The 19569-nt window shown below is 40.7% G+C and overlaps 1 protein-coding gene across 1 annotated transcript in view; it reads right to left on the bottom strand.

The window, feature by feature from the left end:
- The window catches only part of COL17A1 (collagen type XVII alpha 1 chain), a 60239-nt gene that overhangs the window by 33627 nt on the left and 7043 nt on the right, over positions 1 to 19569 (bottom strand). Inside the window, exons 2-4 of the mRNA XM_031597514.2 lie at positions 2469 to 2534; positions 1616 to 1660; positions 829 to 927 (exon numbers count right to left, since the gene is read on the bottom strand). Of these exons, the coding sequence (XP_031453374.2) occupies positions 829 to 927; positions 1616 to 1660; positions 2469 to 2523 (199 nt within the window). The 5' untranslated portion in view covers positions 2524 to 2534. The remainder of the gene's footprint in view (positions 1 to 828; positions 928 to 1615; positions 1661 to 2468; positions 2535 to 19569) is intronic.

The raw sequence follows: 19569 nt of genomic DNA on the forward strand, positions 1-19569 counted from the left end.
GTTGATATCTGCACCAGAGTTACATCATATTTGTCCAGAGGGAAAGTGATTCCACACTCTGGCCTTTAATTGAAGGAGATGAGTATATGTCAGGTCGACAGGGTATGCCTAATTCTCCCTTTGAGCTTTCATACTGCACTTCCCTCTCTTTGACTTGCCAGCTCTTCTGGAGAATGGAGAATGCTCCCTGTAAGGACTGTTATCCAGTCTGTCCCACTGTGAAAGAGGTGCACCAGAAAGCTGGGTAGAAAGCTTATTCTTCAAAAACCTTCACTACAACAATCTAACAGCTCAGCAGAGAATGCTGCTAGAGAGGAATTGTCTTTATGGAGTAGATAAGAAGTACTAATTCAGCACATCCAGAAAACACACATAGACCATTCAAAGTGCTAAAGCCACAGATACCTTGACAAGAAGGTAGATTCTATGAAATTATTTTATTCTACTCTACTATCATATTGTATTCTGACATCAGCAAAATCAACAAACATTAAATAAAGCCATCTTCTGAACAAAAATGCTCAGAAAGACTGTGATTTGGAAAACTTGAATAAAGAAAATGTTCATTTCCAAATGACTCAAGGGCAGCTGAAAAAAGTTTTTCAAAGGTTACTGAAAACTACCCTGATATCAAGCTTTCCTTGCAGAAAATGAGAACTTTGCCATTCACTCACACATGCTCACAGCCAGCTTTAAGGAAGGAATACCTCTGCTTTAAGTATTTACCTTCTCTACTTTAAGAAACCCCATTTTTCTCACCCCTGCCCTGACTCTCCTCAGTCCATTGATGCTACCTTTACTTTTTTTACTGATATTTTCATTCCTTACTTGAAGTCACATAGCCACTGCTATGGGTGTAAGACCTCTTTTCAACTCCAGTTCCTCCAGCGTGGGACGATGTCTTGAGTCCACTACTGCTCCCTCCTTCTGGAATAGAAGAGCACAAAATGAGATTCTGTCACAGTTAAAGATGAGAAAAACAAAAATACTACAAGACAAGGCAGAAGATACCCAAAACCATTCTCGCACCCAATTCCAAGGACAGCTTAATGTCTGAAAAGGTATCAGAACTGCAGAGAAGTATCTCAGCAGAGCAGATAAGCATTCAAGATGCAGACTCAGCAGGTTTGTAGTCAAGTTTTGATTTGAGCATGGGCTGGAAGATCCTCCTGTTAACTCTCATCATAAATGAGATAGTGCAATCCCTTTTCAACCCTACTGCAGAATAGACAGTTCTTCCCTATTTGTTACACAGAAGTAGAAATAACCTGTGACATCTGATACTATGCAGAGGGATTTACTTCTGTTTGTAAGCTGGGTAAGATGGAGGCCACAGGCTCATCACTTTTGATGCTTGTTCTCAAGAGACAGTCACCACTACAGACTCTATCTGGGCACCACTCATGAACAGCCAGGTGGACTCTGGGGCTTTGTTACTGCTCCTTCTCTCCACCAACAAGTATTCTGAGAGAAGTATTTCTCAAAATAACTTAAGTGTTAGTATTTCTGCACTGACACCTGCTACACCCAGGGACTTACGAAAGTAATGAACCAAGTAACACAGAGGGGCAGCAGTCACAAAGCAGAAGTAATGCAGTGGATCACAATTACTTACTGGGTGGTAAAGATGTCAGTCTTGTAGTTACTGTCTCCGTAATAACTGAGGAAAGAAAAGTTATAATTCAGAAGTTATTGCATGTTCATCTAGTCAGACAAGATCAATGTTCCACTTCATTCCATGGAAGAGCATGAATTATTCAAATAAGATTAACTCATTTAAAGAGAAGTCCCTTGAGACTATATTGCCTGGGGACTGAAAGCTGTATGTTTTCAGACTTCTGTCATGCTAAAGTAACTAAATGGCATCACTGCCATGAGAGACTTTTTTTTTCTTTAAAAAATTTCTGGAATCAAGAAAGTGATATTATTTCAGGGCACTACTGAACGACAGCAATTGCTGTAAAAGTAAAGCCCAGGTCAGACTCCTTACTAGCTTTCTATGGAACCTGCTTTAGCAGGGGGGTAGGACTAGACAAACTCCAGAGGTCCCTTCTAACCCCTACAATTCTGTGATTCCTACTAGTAATTCCCACAATGTCAGCAGAATCCTGTTTTACCCTATTTTTACACAAAGACAAGAAAGATATATAATAAACAGTTTGAATACTGTGCATGGCATTTGTCTCAGAAGCAGAATCCAAATGTCTGCACTACTGGGTAAAAATGTTACCACGGGGCAATAATTTCTGGTTAAACAATCAGGTCATTGGACAAGTCTCTAAATGCCTGTTCTTGCCCTGTTCTATCCCTTTTTTTTGACTTCGACTGAAATATCAAAGACAGGTGCAGAATTTAGTTCTGCACCCCTGGTCAGCATTCAGTCCCTCACAAAAGCGTCAATACGGTTGCAGTATTTTTGGAGTGTGATCCAGTTTTGTGACACGAAAATAAAAAAACATTCTCCTTACGTCTCTCTGTAACTTCTGATCCATCTTGCCTCGTTTTCTTTGTTAAAGAATCCATATCATTTCCACCTGCATGGAAGCCATAAAGACAGTGCTCAGAGCTTTGTGAAGAGAAGATGACAATAAATTCCTATAAGTCCCATCACTTTTCTCTCTTCAGCAGAGGAACTGCCTGAAATTCACTTACGGCAGAGACTTTGAAGTATCTTTCCAGAACCATCTGAATACTACTAACAGAACAGCAACAAGTCCCTGCAAAACTGGAAGCTACACAATGCATAAAGGCTGAAATAGCAGGAGGGGCTGTGAAGCCAGCAGGGGAGCTGAGGGTAACCAGAGCAAATTCAACCAGAACTGGACAAGTTCAGACCTTGATTTACACGCCGACTTTGTGGCCACTGTCTTTAGTTGGACCTCTATAATATTTTAACAAAACCGCAGGATTCAAACATTAGTCCTACACACCTGTTCTGTACAGAAATCAACAACACTGGATTAGAAATGCAGACAAGTTCATGAGTTCTGTCTGTTACCTACAGACATTGTGCCAGTGCTACAAGAAAAGCGTAAGCAGAAATATCACAGCGCTTTGACAGTACTACAGGCTATTCTCAAGATACGTTGATGCTAAAACCACAGAATTGACTTGAGTGAAGAAAAAAAAAAAAAACAACACCCATCACGAGAGGTACCTTTAAACCAGCTATTTTCAGCAGCAAGGAACTTAAGGTAGGAAGTGCTTTATCTTGCTTTACAAGCCCATATCTGCGGATGTGGAATCTGAGCTAATTTAATGCCAGCTCAGGCCAGTCTACACAGTATTGGAATCACTGCTGAGAATGCCATCTATATTCATCATGTCTTGGATACCCCTTAAGTCATAATTATGTCTCTAGCAGAGGTATGACTGTCTGCCAAAGCAGAAATACCACAACAACTGTGGAAAAGAAACAACACAAGCTCAAGAGAAAATACTCCTGTCAGAAGGAAATATACAGTTGCTCACCCCTACTCTAAGATAACATTCCATTTTGCACAGTTGCAAACACTTCAGAGATTTTAATTTCTGTAGAAGGTGATAATAAGTAAAAGTTCCCCACTGTATTTGATGACTCCTTCAAACTGAAAACTCAATTGTACAGAAAACAACACTAAGTGTAGTTTTCACAGGCTGAGTCTAAAACATTTTGGACAAAAGTCCTTGCGAGTTTCCAAAGTCCAGCTTGAAGGAGAACAGAAAACTGTGCCCTCAAATTCAGCTACCACTCAGGTTTGGTCCTCATGACTCCACTTACCCTTCTGCACCTCCATGTGTTTGTATAGCCCACACATAGGTAATGACACAAGGCAGGAAGCAACAGAGAATCTGGAGGAATATCTAAGTTTAGATTCAGATCTGCCTTTGAATAGCACCCAACGTTCCCAGAGCTGGAGAGGAAGAAGCTGAATGTAGAAGGTATGCCATCAGGGAAGCCACTGTAGTTCATGTCTCCCACCACAGACTCAGCTGAACTTCACACAGAACACTCAACAGGGCTCATAGCCCTCAACCTCAACACCTCAGCCCCGCAGCACAGCTAAGCAGCCTGGCACATGGTGGCCACATCCAAGTCTTTACACAACACTGGCAGCAGGACACTACCCAACCCTTACAGCATTGGCTAACACTGGGGATTTCCAAGGGATTCTCCAGAGAGCTGATTCCAAGTCATATACAAGACAAGAATTACATGTGTCAGGGGAGCTTCTCCTTAAGCAGGATTCCAGCCTCCTGCACTGGAACGCCTCCTGGTCATACACTCCAATAAAAGGCAGTATCTGCTACTTTTCCTTGCTATATCAACAGTGGAAGCATATCTAAAGCTGTTTCTCTAAAAGCACATACTGAAAGTTGCTGTCTAGATGTCAGCAATTCTGGCTTTGCCAACATCTTGACAAGGAACACAGCTTTACATTCAGAAACTGCTTCTCTACCACTTTGTAGCCCCAGAATTTCCCTTTTGCTATTGGGAAGCTGTGCTGGTTACGGATGCTGTAAGATAGGCCAGTACCACCACTGAGTGAACACATCTGCATCTTTCCTCTTCTTGAGAGAGAGGAATATCTTGCTCTGATATCAATCAGAAAAAAAAATAAGGAGAAGAGATTAAACAATGTCTTTGAATCCACACATCGCACAGCTCAGCCCAGCCCTGGCACACAGCGCATTTTGATCCTGCATGTGTTTTTGCCACGTGAATGCAAAAGCCAGCCCAGGTTCCAGGGGGCTGACTAAGCTTGATTTCCATTATCTGCCAGGACTGACTCACTTACCAGCTCCTCCTCCTACCTGGATTCACAAAGATGTAGCTGTAGGCTATGTCTGAGGTAAAGGAAGAGCACTGTCGAATCAGAGAAGTCACCAGCAGTTATTTCAGAGCGATAAACAGGAGCTCATGAACTGGGATCACTCACAAATAGTGGAGGTGCCTAAGGCAGGGCGACCCTAAAGCTGGTTTAACTACCTAAGTTGGTGCTGAAGTGTGTTAGTAGCCCTCATAAAAAAACAGAGAACTTGCACAAGGAACCAGGAGAGCTCTTGCAAGACCATAGTTGTGCACACTGCTTCCTGTCTGCAGCACCGAAAAGCAGGATGGTGAGAGCAGCCCACCTTTACAAAGCATGTTTAATCTCTGCTTTCCATACAAGACCAGTGCTGCAGTCTGAGATGAAACACTCCAACTTCTTTTATTGTTTTATAAGCTACATATTATTTGCGTGCAATGGCAATAAAATGTATCATAAGCATTTTTCAAAGGGAAGGGGGAAAAGCTATTTTATAGCCATGAAGATTATCATATAAAAACAAAAGCAGGCACATTTCAGATCCTTTTATTCCTCCACAATGTCCACTTCTCATGTCCAAATGCTGTTACATTCTCACAACACATCCTTTCAGCTCTCTCCTCCCTCCACTAACATGGCTTACGCTGTGAGATACTCCTTTAGGAGAAAGAGGCACCTGCAGCTGCTAAGATGAATTATACTCAATGTCAGAGGAACCCTTTGATCATAAATAACGTGAAACAGTAGAAGACCCCAAACAATGTCACTGATAGCGTTAAAAGCAAGTGCCACTGTGCTGGAATTTATGGGATTGGTTAAAAAAAAATGCCCCCTTATCTTTCTTCCACCTCACAGTCTAGGAACTTGACCTTCTCATTCTGCTTTAAAAGCTATTCCTTTCACCTCCAGTTACTCAACCAGAAGCAACATAGAAAGGATTTTTCTTTTTTAAAGAAGCTTCCAAAATGGCTCATTCAATAGGTTCCCTCAAATGATGCTAATGCCAGGAAATCAAGTTATACGCAAAGCTTGGATGTGCTGTAGGACAACTCACAGCCTCAAAGCCATGCACCAAGTCAGTCAGTCCAAAGGCTGGAAAAGAAGACAGATCTTTTACCTTTTTCATTTTTGCTAAACCAGCTACAAAACAGAAAAAAAAAAAAAGAAAAAAAAACTTCTCAAATCAGACTCCTCTGACTTACTGTGATAAAGCTTCAATAACACTTTACAAGGCCTCCTAACCTTCTGAGACAAAATGTGGCCCAAATTCCATAATAAATGGCTCATGGCTGATAAATAAATACAGCTGTATGACACAAAGCAAAGCCTGTCCACAGCAAAACAGACTGACTCAAAAGTACCTCCTGGCGCCTTCAGGATTTATTCCTTTATCTTATATTCTGAAGCCACCATTTGAAGCTTCAGTTTGCAAACATTATTTCTCAGATCCTCTCAGTTTCAAAAATAGCCAATAGATGATACACATTTTCACCACGCTGCTGCCCTTCCAGAATGGAGAACATTCAATTAACTTTATCTATTTGCATGGTAGTTTCACAAAATGTATTAAAAATGTACACTGAACTTGGCTTCACATTCCTTATCTGCCAGCAGATATATCCCTTTAGCTTGATAATCAGTTTTAAAAGCTATGTTCATGGATAAATACAAAATCCAAACAGACCCAGCTCTACCACGATCTTAATTTTACATTGTATTCCCCCACAGAAGTAACGTAACACCTCCACTATTTCGCCTTTTATTCTGTTTTGTTTCATTTTTCAGTAATGTAACTTACCTTGTATGCTTTGGTTACTGAACTGAAAATCTGATTTTCTCCTCAACCGCTTCCCGTTTCCTATATAATCTGCCACCTATACTATCATGTCCCTCCAAAGGTGTGTGGAATCTGAGTGATTGTCCAAAAATGTTCAGCTCTTCCTAATTTAACCTGTTTTACTCTCACCCTTCTTGTGCTTTTCTATTCCCCTGCTCTTAAACAAGTCCCGACAAAGGCGTGTCGTGGTTTCCTGCCTCACCCTACCCTTCCAATTATCTGACACTCACTGGAAAAAAAAAGTCTGCCTCCAGGAGTCAAACTTCACTGAAAGCATGAACGCTCCTACTTATTTGCTCAGGTAGATTAACTATGTAGGTCCCAGACGGGCAAAGCTAGGAAGGCTTAAGTCAGGGAAAATGAACTATTATCGCCGTGCTTTCTGAGACACGATCTGAGCATTTAACACATGAATTACACCTGTTTTGGCATTTTCTCACAGAAGGTTATGCAGCACCTGCTGATATTGCTGCAAAACTGATGGTGAGATAATCACATTTTGCCACTTGCAAACAATGGATTAAACTCCCAGCTAGCAAAAGTAGGTTGAAAACCACTGGAATCAGTATCCTAAAATGGCTTGCAGACCCCATAGATATTTACTCTCCGTTCAAGAGGCAGCATTATTATTAAATATCATAACCACATACACAAAACTGAGTAAGCAATATCATTTCTTCTGTATCTACCACTTGCAAGAGGGCAACCAGAGGGGCTAAAGAAAAGTGTGCAGATATGAGCCTAGTGTTCACTGGAGACTTCTTGAGTCAAAGGCAGAAGTTTTGCAATCATTCCTTGATGGAACTTTTTCCATTAATTTGTCCAATTAGTTTTGGAATCTGTACAACAATGTAGCATACCTAGTGTCTTGCAGCAAGCATTTTCACAGTTTAGCTATGCCTTGCAGGAAGAATTTTCCTGCTCCTCCGGTACAAAATAGTGTCGTTTGGTGTTTTGTTATAAAAAACAGAATCTGCCATAGCTTCACTTCCTCTACACAGACTTTGTCAGACTTGTACCACTGAATGGAAGAGAACTTAGGGTCACAGAATTATTAAGATTGGAAATTACCTCCAAAGATCATCTAGCCCAACTGCCAACATGTCACCACTATGCCCACTAAACTATGACCCCAGTGCAGCATCCACCCTTATCTTGAAAATCTCCAAGAGAGGTGACTATCACTTTCCTTTTCCAAAACCTCACCACTCTTCCTGAGAAGAAATTCTTCCTCATATTCAACCTGAACCTCCCCTGGTTAACTTAAGGCAATTGCCTCTCATCATATAACTTCAGGCTTAGAAAATATTTTTGCACTAACCTTTTGAGAAACAGTAGCTGTGTATGGTCAAGATCATACTCTATTTACAGTGGAAATTTTCAAAGGTGTTGAGGGGCACAGTTGGTATACAGCACTACACAAAGGGTTGGCCCTTCTTTGTTGATGGAGACCAACATTTCATCAGAATTCATCAATGCATATCTTAAATCCCAGAACTTGTTTTCATATTTATCTTTATTCAGATGTATGCTTATAAAGCAAAATTTCCTCTTTGCATGGAGGAAATATCTATGACTCTACCTTCTAAACACTAATCAAAGATGTTTGGATGTCTAAACAAAATGCATGTGGTAATTAAGTCATTAAGAGGTGTAGAGCTCAGTCTAAGACCTTACCAAACTGCTCCTGGCTCATGACTCGACATGAAATATAAACATAGCTTTAGCTTTATGACCTTCCTTGCTCCTTAAAATCGTACATTACCGTCCCTCTTATTACCAGCTTCACATCTAACCCTACAGTTGTCATCTCATTCAGATCTGCTCCCAGCACAACACACAGCTGCGTGCCTCAGATAACCTGGCTGCTCACAGAGATGGCTCAAGGAAAGGACTGAACACACTGGGCTATTCTACGTTTTTAACACCCACCAGTATGACATAGACTCACTGGAACAGCAAATAGACCTTACTGGAGGAAGAGATGGAACCTCAAATTTTCAATGTAATGCCCTCAGGACTGGATGAATTCTCTCTTTCCTTTACCTTTGTCCTAAAGTTCTCTTTATACCTGTATGAACAAAATAACTGAACGTAGAAATTTTGGGTAAATAAGCAACTCACAGTATTTTAAATCCTGAAATGTGATTGGTGACTAAGATACTGGTTTAAGACTTCTTGACAACAAAGCATTAATGGTGCTGCTCTTTATGAGGTATTTTGCCAACTTCTTAGTAGAAAGAAAAAGGAGGAGGAGGAGGCATGACATATAGGTGTCTTAAAAGGAAAGCAGAAATAAACCACACCTCGAGAATACTGACACTGCATTTAGAAGTGGAAATGCAGCAAAATATGAAGTTGAGGAGGATGCTGGTAAAATCTGTCTGACGAAACACACTGATTTTTATGCTCGCATTCTTAATGGACAAGTATCAACATCAAGGACATAACTTAGAGAGGTAATGAGCTGCCTCAGCTTATGCTGGTCAGCGATTGCCTCAGGTATTCAGAGCCACTGAAAGCCAAGTGCTTATCTACCTGGCTCACTGCAATGAACTGCAGCTGAGCTCTCTTTAGGCCAAGTGGTCAACTGTCACTTCTGCAGTAACAGTGGCAGTTTGTGGAGTGGTGGTCAGAGCTGTGGAGGCAAGGTGAGATTCTTCTAGAGATGGCAATCACCATCCCTCAGTTTTGACATCCATCCTGCTTTAGATTGTAGACGGTGGAGTCTGCAGATGTGAAGTCACACTGCTGCTGGGTGTACCCAGGAATGTTCTCCCAGAGGCAGAATTTGCTGCTGTCCCTGTTCCCAGCACTACAAGTCACACAGACATTGATTGTTCCATCAGTGCTTCAATCTTGCAACTAGAAAGATCGAAGCACAAATGGCACCACATTCTCTGGTGCTTTCTTTTACCCTTCAGGAGCTTGCATGCTCCTGGGAGGTACTGGAAAAGTCTGATCTGAAATCCAGCACGAAGGTCTCACATTCACAGAGATTCCCTTGGACAGTGAGTAGCAGAAACATCTAGTTTTCCAGATGCTTCTGGTGCAAGGAAAGTGCAGAGATAACATCCAAGGATCCACCCTTTGGGCAAAATTCTTCTATAGCAAAATGAAGCCAATTATTAAGGACATCAGCAGTAAAAAGCCTTGTGAGCTAATTCAGAGATGACTGCTTAATTATAAAGCCCTTGCTTAGAACTGGTTTAAGACCTATGAAGAAAAAGCCTGCAGCAGCTGGTACGAAAAAAGCTGAGGATCATAGAATCATAGAGTGACCTGGGTTGGTGGGGACCTGAAAGATCATCAAGTTCCACTCCCCCTGCCATGGGCAGGGTAAGAAGTTAAGGGAGATCACACTGTGCATTCGCTGCACTTGGAAGTACGCTATGTTATGGCAAAATCTGAACCATTTCTCCCTCTGCAAGTCGAGTCCAAAGATAAAGAACCTAGAAATTAAACCTTGTCACAGCCATATTCTAGCCCCTTAAACTATGTTTATGGTTTAGAACCAACCAAGTGATAACTATTTGGTATCTAACTTCAGAGGGATCTGCTTAGCACAAGATAAACTGCTGACAACACATAAATTACACTGCGAGTGAATCAGTCATTAATTTGGTTAGAATACTGCAGGCCAACAAAAAGATGGCAAACATAGGGAAGAAGATACAGCACCTATTTCCAGGTAGCAACTGCAGTTCCCCATGTGCCTTGGTTTTTGCACGCTAGGGCCAAGCAGCAACAGAACCAACCAGAGCACCCTGAGTCACTCCTTGACTCAACATCCCAAGCCCACAGTTTGCACATCACTTGAAAAACTCATCATGAGCAACCTCAGGCATGAATAAAAGCCTTGTGGGGATCTGATCATTTCTTCTGAGGTGCTGAGAGATGAGTAATGTCAAGATGCAAAGAACACATTGCTAACACAATCTCACAGATCTCAAGAGAGTTCAGTGACAGAGAAGGTCTTGGCCGTTTGTACTTATTAATATAAAAGCTGTAGATCTAAGGCCTATCTTTCCTTTCTCCTTCTGATTTATACAGCACTCCACACAACAGGAGGCTTGTTACAGCTTCTAAGGTCTATCACAATGCACTTAATAAACAGCAATAATCATAATAAAACTACATATGTATACGGATCATTAAAAAACACTGATCTTAACAGTATAGAATACACTGAACTGTACTGATCCAGAGGAAGGACCAGGCTATTCTGGTGGTGGACAGAGAACTGGAGGAGGTGGTTGAAGACTTGGTTTTGTTGCTCTCACTATCGCTATGCAGACGGGAGCAGTGCTTGGCAGCTGTAGGCAGCTGTCTGCCTCTGCCCAGAGACAGGCCTGTACACACAGACAGTGGGGCTGTGGTTCTGTCTTGGTGCTCTGAATACAACTGCCTAATAGTTACCTGCAAGCAGCACAGCCTTACAGCTGGGAATGGACATGGGCATTGTCTAGTGTATCTGGGACTGCTCCTTATAACAGAAGTTTTGGTGAGAGACAGATCCAAACAAAATACACCCGTGATCTCCTAAAAGGCTGCACAGAGGACAGGCAGACTTTAAGTGCATTGATGCTTGGTCACATTTTACATCTTGGTACAGGTCAGGCTGCACAGCAGGAACAGGCTGTCAGGACCAGCCATATCAGATCACCTCAGATGCCATCAAAGCTGGGATGTTAACCAACATGTCTGCAATGTGACAAGCTGTCTGTTATCTCTGTGTCTTGCTCTGTCTTCTCCCTCACCCGAGGCCACTAGGGAGCTCCCACAACTGTCCAGCAAACCACAGCATCTGCGAGGGAACACAGCCCTGAAGCAGATAGACCTGATCACTGCTGCTCTGAGAGTTTAAACAACAGAACCTTCATTCACAAGACTTCTTTCCTTCTTGGTAATGGAATAATGAATAATCTCTTCTACTTTGTCTTCTGGATAAAAGTTGCCTCCAACACATTCTGTACAACAGCACAGCCATGAGCTGAACTGAGTCTCTTGCTTGATGCCAGTTATTTGCAATCAGACACTGCCCAAAGTGGTTGACCAGTGAGAAAGGAAACCCTTCACCAAGTATTTTATTTAAGAGAGTGCACAGTCTGATTCACAGGATCAAATAATTTCCTCTCCTTTAACTTTTAAAAAACTAACTATTTGCAAGTTCACCTGTGAACTCTTTCAATTTTAGGACTAATCCAAAAATATGCACCAGAAAATGCATGATTTCCTGTCTTTGCATATCAAATGTTTCAGCCAGCCAAGCAGCAAAGGGCAAAACCAATTCCAGATGACCCGGCTGTGGTGCTGCCAATATAAATAATGGAGAAAAGACAAAGCAAACTATTTACAAATAACTGGCAGCACGCAAAAACTTTCTGGCAGCCCCCAAAAAACAAGGTTTATTTGTGAACTGCTCACCAGCTGTACCCATGGTCAGAATTCTAAGCAATTAGTATTTCAAACAAACAATTCAATTAGTTCTACCAGCTGCCAGTTGGAAGCCTGCAATTTTTCAGCACTATCACAAAAAGCAACACAGGAAGAACAATCAATGCAACAGTACATACAGGACAAAAGCAAAGCTTCGGACAGTTATCTTACAGGTCTGACTCAGAAAATACTCACTGCTATTGAGAAAGAATGATTTCTGTCTGCCATCTTGACAGAAGATTTAAAATCCCCTTTGGCTAAAAAAGATCCTGGCAGAAAATGTCTGCCAGGCTCAACAACAGCTTACAGCAACTCACCTCCTACCTCAGGAGAAAGATTCTCATTAGCAGAGTTGGAAACACATGGGAAGGTGATTAGAAGAGTTGCTGGAAGCAATTTCCTTTTTTCTTCCTTTCTCCAGCCCTTTACACTTCTGCCCCTTTTCCCCCAATAAATTTCAAAGGGTCACTTTTGATCAGTGATTATTTCACATACCAGAAAGGATTTTTAGGAGGCCATGAGAAGAGAACATTGATGCTCTAACACTCAGATGAGTACACAACCCAATTTGAATATATTTAGGCACGGGCAATGAAATTAAACTAGGACATACACAAGGTTGTACACAAAGCCCATAGCTCATACCCAATCCAAGAGGACTGGACAAGCACAGAGGATAACTGCAGATTCAGTAGGGAAGTAAGCACCAGCACTGATTGTTGCTACATTAAGTTGCTTCTTGTACTTACATAACCAAGATTTAAAAGAAATAAGTCATATTTCTGAGTTTCAGTTGTCCTAATTGATCTCTGCAAACCAAATCACACAGTAGATACTGCCTAGCACTACTTATACTGCATAAGGTGGCTGTGCTGAGCACTAGTATGGTTTCACTTCCTAAGTGCATTTTTCTTACTATCAAAAATGAGGGAAGTTAATTGTTATCATAAGCACAAAGGCTGGCAAAGTCTGGGGAGGACGATGAAAAATAACGACCTACAAAAATCACATGAATTCTAACTGTATTGCACACTGAGTTTGTAGATGTGCTCCTATTTGTGCAGTCATGGCAGTAGGTTTGCTAATTAATACTAACATCTAATATTGAAGGGCTAAGAATGTCCCCTTAGTTTAAATCTAGATCAAATTGAAATCATGGCATTATATTTTTTTTATGAAGAAACTAAAAAATGGCATCCCAGTGGTGAATACACAGACTTGGAATATGCAAGATCCGGCACAAGTCCTCTCTCTGATACACCTGTAATGGTGATTTAAAACTGTGATTTTCACATTGTTCTCTCTAATCCTCTGATCAGATAGTCTGCCCTGGGCTGAAAAGGCTTTCAGAAAACATTTCCTTCAAAACAGTAAGATTTCCAGGAGATGTGTCAAGCTTATGAAGCTATGTTTCCGATTGAAATAAAAAAAGTGTTTTTGTTAAAACATGTTATAACATCTGTACTTTGCGTACTCTGAGAATTTCTGATCATTCCTCTGGGGTCCATGCATGATGAAGACTGAGGCTACTCAGCAAATTTCCTGACTCACACTTTGAATGAAAGATCAGAACTACAAGATTTCTGTCTCAGCAGTCATCTCTGTTATACAGCAACACGCTCCTTCCTCTTCCTTGCTAGCAAGGTGCTATCTGTGATTAGGCTCTCAAGCATTTCAGGGTGGTGCTCACTTTTCATTGCCAAACTAAACAGAATGAAAAGTCCTTGATGGGCTACTGAGGTGCTCCCTGCAAGGGAACATGATGTATCGTGAGCCACGTTTATTGCCAGTGATTAGAAGGGATTTTCTGGACTGCTTCAAAACCATAAATCAATTAGCTTCCAAACACATGGAAATCTGACTATTGGGAAGGAGTTTTGAATCAGAAAGAGATTGCTTTCCATTAACATAAAGCTGAATTATGTTTGTTTCTGTTGCATTTGTTTTGATCTGGTCTAACACCACACACTATGGAGCAACTCTACACCTTTATTTGGTACAAAAGATAATAACATAGCACACACAATAACTGCCTGGGGCAAGCAGTCACGTGAAACTGATTTAATTCCAATTTCTGCTTCTATTTATTTGTTGCACTGGTCCCCAGTAAAGGCTTGAATCCTTCATCCTGGTTTCTATCTTTCTGCACCTGCTTTTCCTGGGGCACAAAGCCTCACCTGCCATGTACAGGCTTGCAAAGCCTTAATTTAAATGGCACTCCTTTATTAGAAAATACATTCCAGAGGCATAAAATATTATTATCCAATACACACAGCTAGAAGACTGCTGATCTGCAGGACTGGGAGCACAAGACAGGACATGAGACTTCTGGTAGTATCAGTCTCCAAAATACACCGCACATGGCAGCTGGAAGCACATGTTTTCAGTACTGAAGTTGAAGACCCTCTCTTTCACACTGTAAAAAACTCTGAACTAAAAAAATGCAAAGCCAGTAGCACTCCTTCAGAGTTGCCTTCTCCGTGGAAACACTGTTACAGAAATTATGCCTCTGCCACTTTTTGCTCTTTTGCCAAGAACTGCTAAGTAGCCTCTTAGCAGTGGTCAAAAGGAAAGGGAGGTGGCTGTCTCTACTCTGCCCTTGCAAGGCTCCATCTGGAGCACTGCATTCAAGTCTGAAGCCCCCAGTACAGGAAGGATGCTGAGCTGTTGAAGTGAGTCCAGAGGCCATGAAGATGATTAAAGGGCTGGGAGCACTTCTCCTATGAAGAAAGATTGAGAGTTGGGCTTATTTAGCTTGGAGAAAAGAAGGTTCCAAGAAGGACCTCACTGTGGCTTTCCAGTACTTGAAGGGAGCTTACAAGAGAAGGGGAACTGACTTTTTACACAGTCTAACAGCAGTGGGACAAGGGGAAATGGCTAAAAGAAGGGAGAGATTTAGGTTAGACATTAGGAAGGAATTTTTTACTCGAGAGGGTGAGGCACACCTACATCATAGAATGGCTTAGTTTGCAGTGCATTGTTTCTATTCCTTGATTTAACACTTAAAATTTTTAATTTTTTTTTTTTAATTTAAATTACAAGTGCAATGATTTTTAGTTTTCTGCCTATTTTTTTAAGCTCTTCTGAGAAGGCAGTAACCTTCAGAAGGCAATGCACCAACAGATCTATGGAGTAAGTTGTGCACAACACCTTTGATACGATTTTATTCTTGTTAGAAGTAACATGTCAGATATTACACAGAAAGACTATAGTAAAAGCAACATTTTCAAGATGTTTTTTATAGGCTACTATGCACACTTTTTCTATCTCAAACTAAAAAGCAAGTTCATGGTGGATTTCATAACGGTTTCTACATCACTTGTGCACCAGTACAGTATCTTTCTCCTCCTTATTAAGACTTTAATTCATACAACAACCTCCAGTATTAAGCTATTTCAAAATCATCAACTATTTTCTTAGGAAATGGAACAGGGTGGATGGACTGAATGACTGCATAAAATATATGACTCTTTCAATAAATACCATTCAGAGCAAACACAGTAAACAAGTCTTAAGCTTTCGCCAACATCAAGAATTAAAAATGCAATCACAGGACATTATAAGTAGTCCTTGACTTCCTAAGAACACATCAGGAACAGGCACTAAAGGAGTCATACTGTTGAGCTTCCACTTGTGGCTGAGTCAATCTGCTAGTAAACTCTTTCAACAGAGGATGATAGATGTTACAGGTGACTCTGCATAGAACATACTTTTCTTCTGACTTTTAATATGAATTGATTGCTTATAAAAAGTCTCACTTCTAACAGCTTTGCAGAAGGCACAATAGTCTTTCTTCAGCCTTGTAATTGCAAGCATCTAGACAGAGGGAACTGTCTATAGTGTGCTGTTTGTTCTGTCGTTGGTTGTCCCTGTCACAATACTGGCCTTTGCTCTGATTGTGAGAAAGCTGGCAAAGGCTGAAACTGTGATCCAACTTCCTACCACACAGGGAATTCTCTCTAAGACCTAAAAGTATAAGGTCTATCTTTCTCAATTTCTATTGTTATATAAGGATTTTTATAGTTTTAGCATAAGTACTGCATATTTTACCTTTTATATTTTCATGTATGCCGTATTTTTATGCTTAAATTAAAATATACATAAATGATTTTTACTTTTTATCATTATGTCTCTTTCACAGTGCTTCTCGTTGCATCTTGTTATGTAACCACAGTGTTTGTGGATTTCCTTTCATTTCTATATGACAGCACTTCAGCATTTTTGATTTCACATCTGTACCGCACAGCCTGGCACAGAATTCTTGACCATACAAACAGTCCTGTAGAGATGGAACTACAGAGCAGACCCACAATATTCAACAGTCACAACAGAGACTCAACATTACTCTTAAGACAACACTTAGAAAAAAAACACATTAGGGTTTAAATGAGCCAGCCTCCATTTTTGTTGTTGTTGTTTTTTTGCCTTGCCTCTGAATTAGTTATGAACAGAAGTAGAAGCTGGAAACCACAGCTGAGGCTGCAGAATAGTTGGAGTCACGCCATTTATCAATAGCAAGGAGAACAAATATTTGAACAGCACTGTTGAAGTTGAAATTCACAGCTAGCAGTTATATTACAAGAGTTTTTCAATCAGTTTTAGGACTCCTCACTGCTCTTTAATATGCAGCATCTTTCAGTTTGTAACTTTCTTCTTATGAGGATTAAAACAGTATTTGGCATCATTCATAGCAATTTTCTTTCTGCTTCCATTCCCCCATGTCTCCAAGCCTCCCACTTTTCCTTAGAGATCATGCTACTGCAAGCAAATCTCTAGCCAGACACACCTTTCCCATACAATACCAAAGTGATACACTAATTCCAACCAAGGTCTGTTCACTGAAGGATAAACAAAAAGAAAATTTGTGACCCAGCAGAGAGCAGAACAGACAGATCAGTGCTAGTCTGTGGTATTTCCACCTCAACTATTCCTGCTTCAAAAGAGCACAATGGAACATCTAGCCACGTTTATCGGTGTAGCAGTACCAACAACAGTAACACCATCTGCAGAAATCAGGCAGCTCTGTCACAATGCTGGTCTCATAGTTCATGCAGAGTTAGAATTCAAATATCTGAACTGCTGTACCGACCATAACTCATCTACCTAATCTGTAACTCATTTCTACAATCAAAACGACAACGTCAAGATGGCAACTGTAGGGCAGCTCTCCAATATACCAGATTTAATTGGGATTGTTTTATTTTCTGCAGGACTCCTACATCTTCTGGAGGCAAGAACACATCTTTATTTTTAACTGCTGACTTCTTCACATAGTTCTCATGATGGTTACACAGAAAAGAAGATCCTGCAGATCATACTGCCTTGCACACTGAGGCTTTACCTGGAATAGCTCAGTGTTATTGTAAAAGGAGCTACAATTTCAGTTACAACAAATAAATCAGTGAGGATATACACAAAGAAAACACAGAGAAGATAACAAGCAGTAGCTCACTTTACCACAAGAGCTTCTTAATGTAGTCTGGCTGCCAGGCTCATCACAGCTAATGTTTTGCTTCTTGACCTCCCCAGTAATGGCCATACAGGGATTCTATCACTCATACAACACTGCCTTCAAGAGGATCTCATTTTACAAACCAGATCTCCTCATGTGCTAAGAATCTTTAAGATCATAAGCAAAAGGAGAAACAGCAGCTGAACTGCACTGTTCAGCTGGCATGGGAAAACCTTGGAGTAAAAGAAAGCTTTTATTTTCTACTGTTTTATTTTCTGTGTTGCTTGTACCAGGACTTGAACTTCAGGCTACCAGATATTTTTTGGAAGTAGTTCTAAAACATTTGCAAGTGAACATTCAAAACTTAGAGCCCAGATATTTAAGTAGCCTTTACTTTCAGTTTGTGGCAGATTTTCTGACTTAGCTCGGAGCCTCTGGCTACATCCATCTCGATTTCCACATCTCTGATTGAAAAGTCCCTTTTCTTACCCAAAGTACAGAACTATTGCCTTTTCCAAAAGCTGAGGCTTTTGTGTATCAGCAAGATGACTAGCTGGAAACTTAGCTGTCATTCAGACTCTTCATTTCAAAGTGATTCATGAGACCTGTGATAACATGCAGTCTTTCCTCATCAAAATCAAGGCACCTTGGGCTCATATTTACTCTGTACTTTACGGATTTCAGAGGTACCTGCTGGGATGGATCTTTCTGGGTATAAATAATTTTCTAACAGGGCTGCCAGATGTGTGTTATGGTAGATACCTTGCTTACCCTACGTCTGCAAAGGAAATGCTCTTTGACTCCTACTTTATTAACTTCCATGATTCAAGTTGTCAGCTGAAGGCTTTGTAATCTCTGTACCTAAAAATGTTTTTAGTTTCCAGCACAAAGAGTTCAGAACAAAATAGTTTTTGTTAGGTCATCACAGATCAAATGCAGCGATGATACGAAGAATCCTCAATCCAATTGAGTGTGTGTATGACTGGAGTTTCCTCCACTGAGTTCATCAAATCGAGTTTCTCTTGCAAAAACAACCCACTGACAAGAAGCTCAGTGAGAACTCCGTTCCACTGCTCCCCCTTTTGACAGAACAACATTTGCCTAAGCCAGTAAGGACATTGTGAGTCTGTATACATTTGGTCTGAGGTATGTGTGTCATTTGAAGTATACAACATTGTACAACTATAGAAAAATAAGAGTAAAAAAGCCTTCAAGTAGGTATTTAGTCCATCTTTCTGTCCAAGGATCCAGCTCCAGCCTAACTTGACAGATTTTTCTTTAAAAGACATCAAAAACATATAGAAGTTTCAGAGCCTCCCAAGGCAACCCTGTCTGCATCTCACTATGGTGGCTGTTACAATATGTCTGGGGAGTTTCAAACCAAGTATATCTTACTTCAGTTGAGGATCACTTTCCCTCTTCCATTCGAAGTGTAACTTAGCAACTTTTTTGTTTGTTTGTTTGCATCCACCTTTTATGTATTACATAGTCATAGATGCCAGTAGGGGTCTGAACAGCAGACTACGCTTTTCCTGCCTCAGCAGCTTTCTCCAGATCACTGAACTAATCACTAGCCTTCACAGGGACTACCCACATGCTTTAAGTAAAATGCATGTTTAAATATTTTGCTGAACTGGGGACTTCATTCCCAGCATTGCCCAAAGCTGTTTAACACACGCTGGTCTAGTTTAATTGCACGACGCTTCAGTTAATTGCTGTTTTGATAATAACAATCTGGCAGATTTGCAGATGCCTTTAAACTTGTAACTGCAGGTAAAAACTATCACATTTTGCTGGTAAACAACAACCAATGCCAAACTGGTAAAGCTCATATACCTGACCAACAGGCAATGCTTAACTTTTATTTTCATGAGCTATGTACTTAAGCAGTGCAGGCATGAAAACTGTGTACTGGAAACTGATTTCCTTAATATTTCCAGAGGCAAATTATTTTGTAAACCAACAGTTGTATCCAGTACCTAATGCTTGCTGAGATACTGATACATACATATATCCCCAGACTCATGAATAGGTTTTGATACCCCTCAATC

The sequence above is a fragment of the Phasianus colchicus genome, chromosome 8, assembly GCF_987193195.1.
Source record: "Phasianus colchicus chromosome 8, bPhaCol1.hap1.1, whole genome shotgun sequence".
NCBI classification, from domain to species: Eukaryota; Metazoa; Chordata; class Aves; order Galliformes; family Phasianidae; genus Phasianus; species Phasianus colchicus.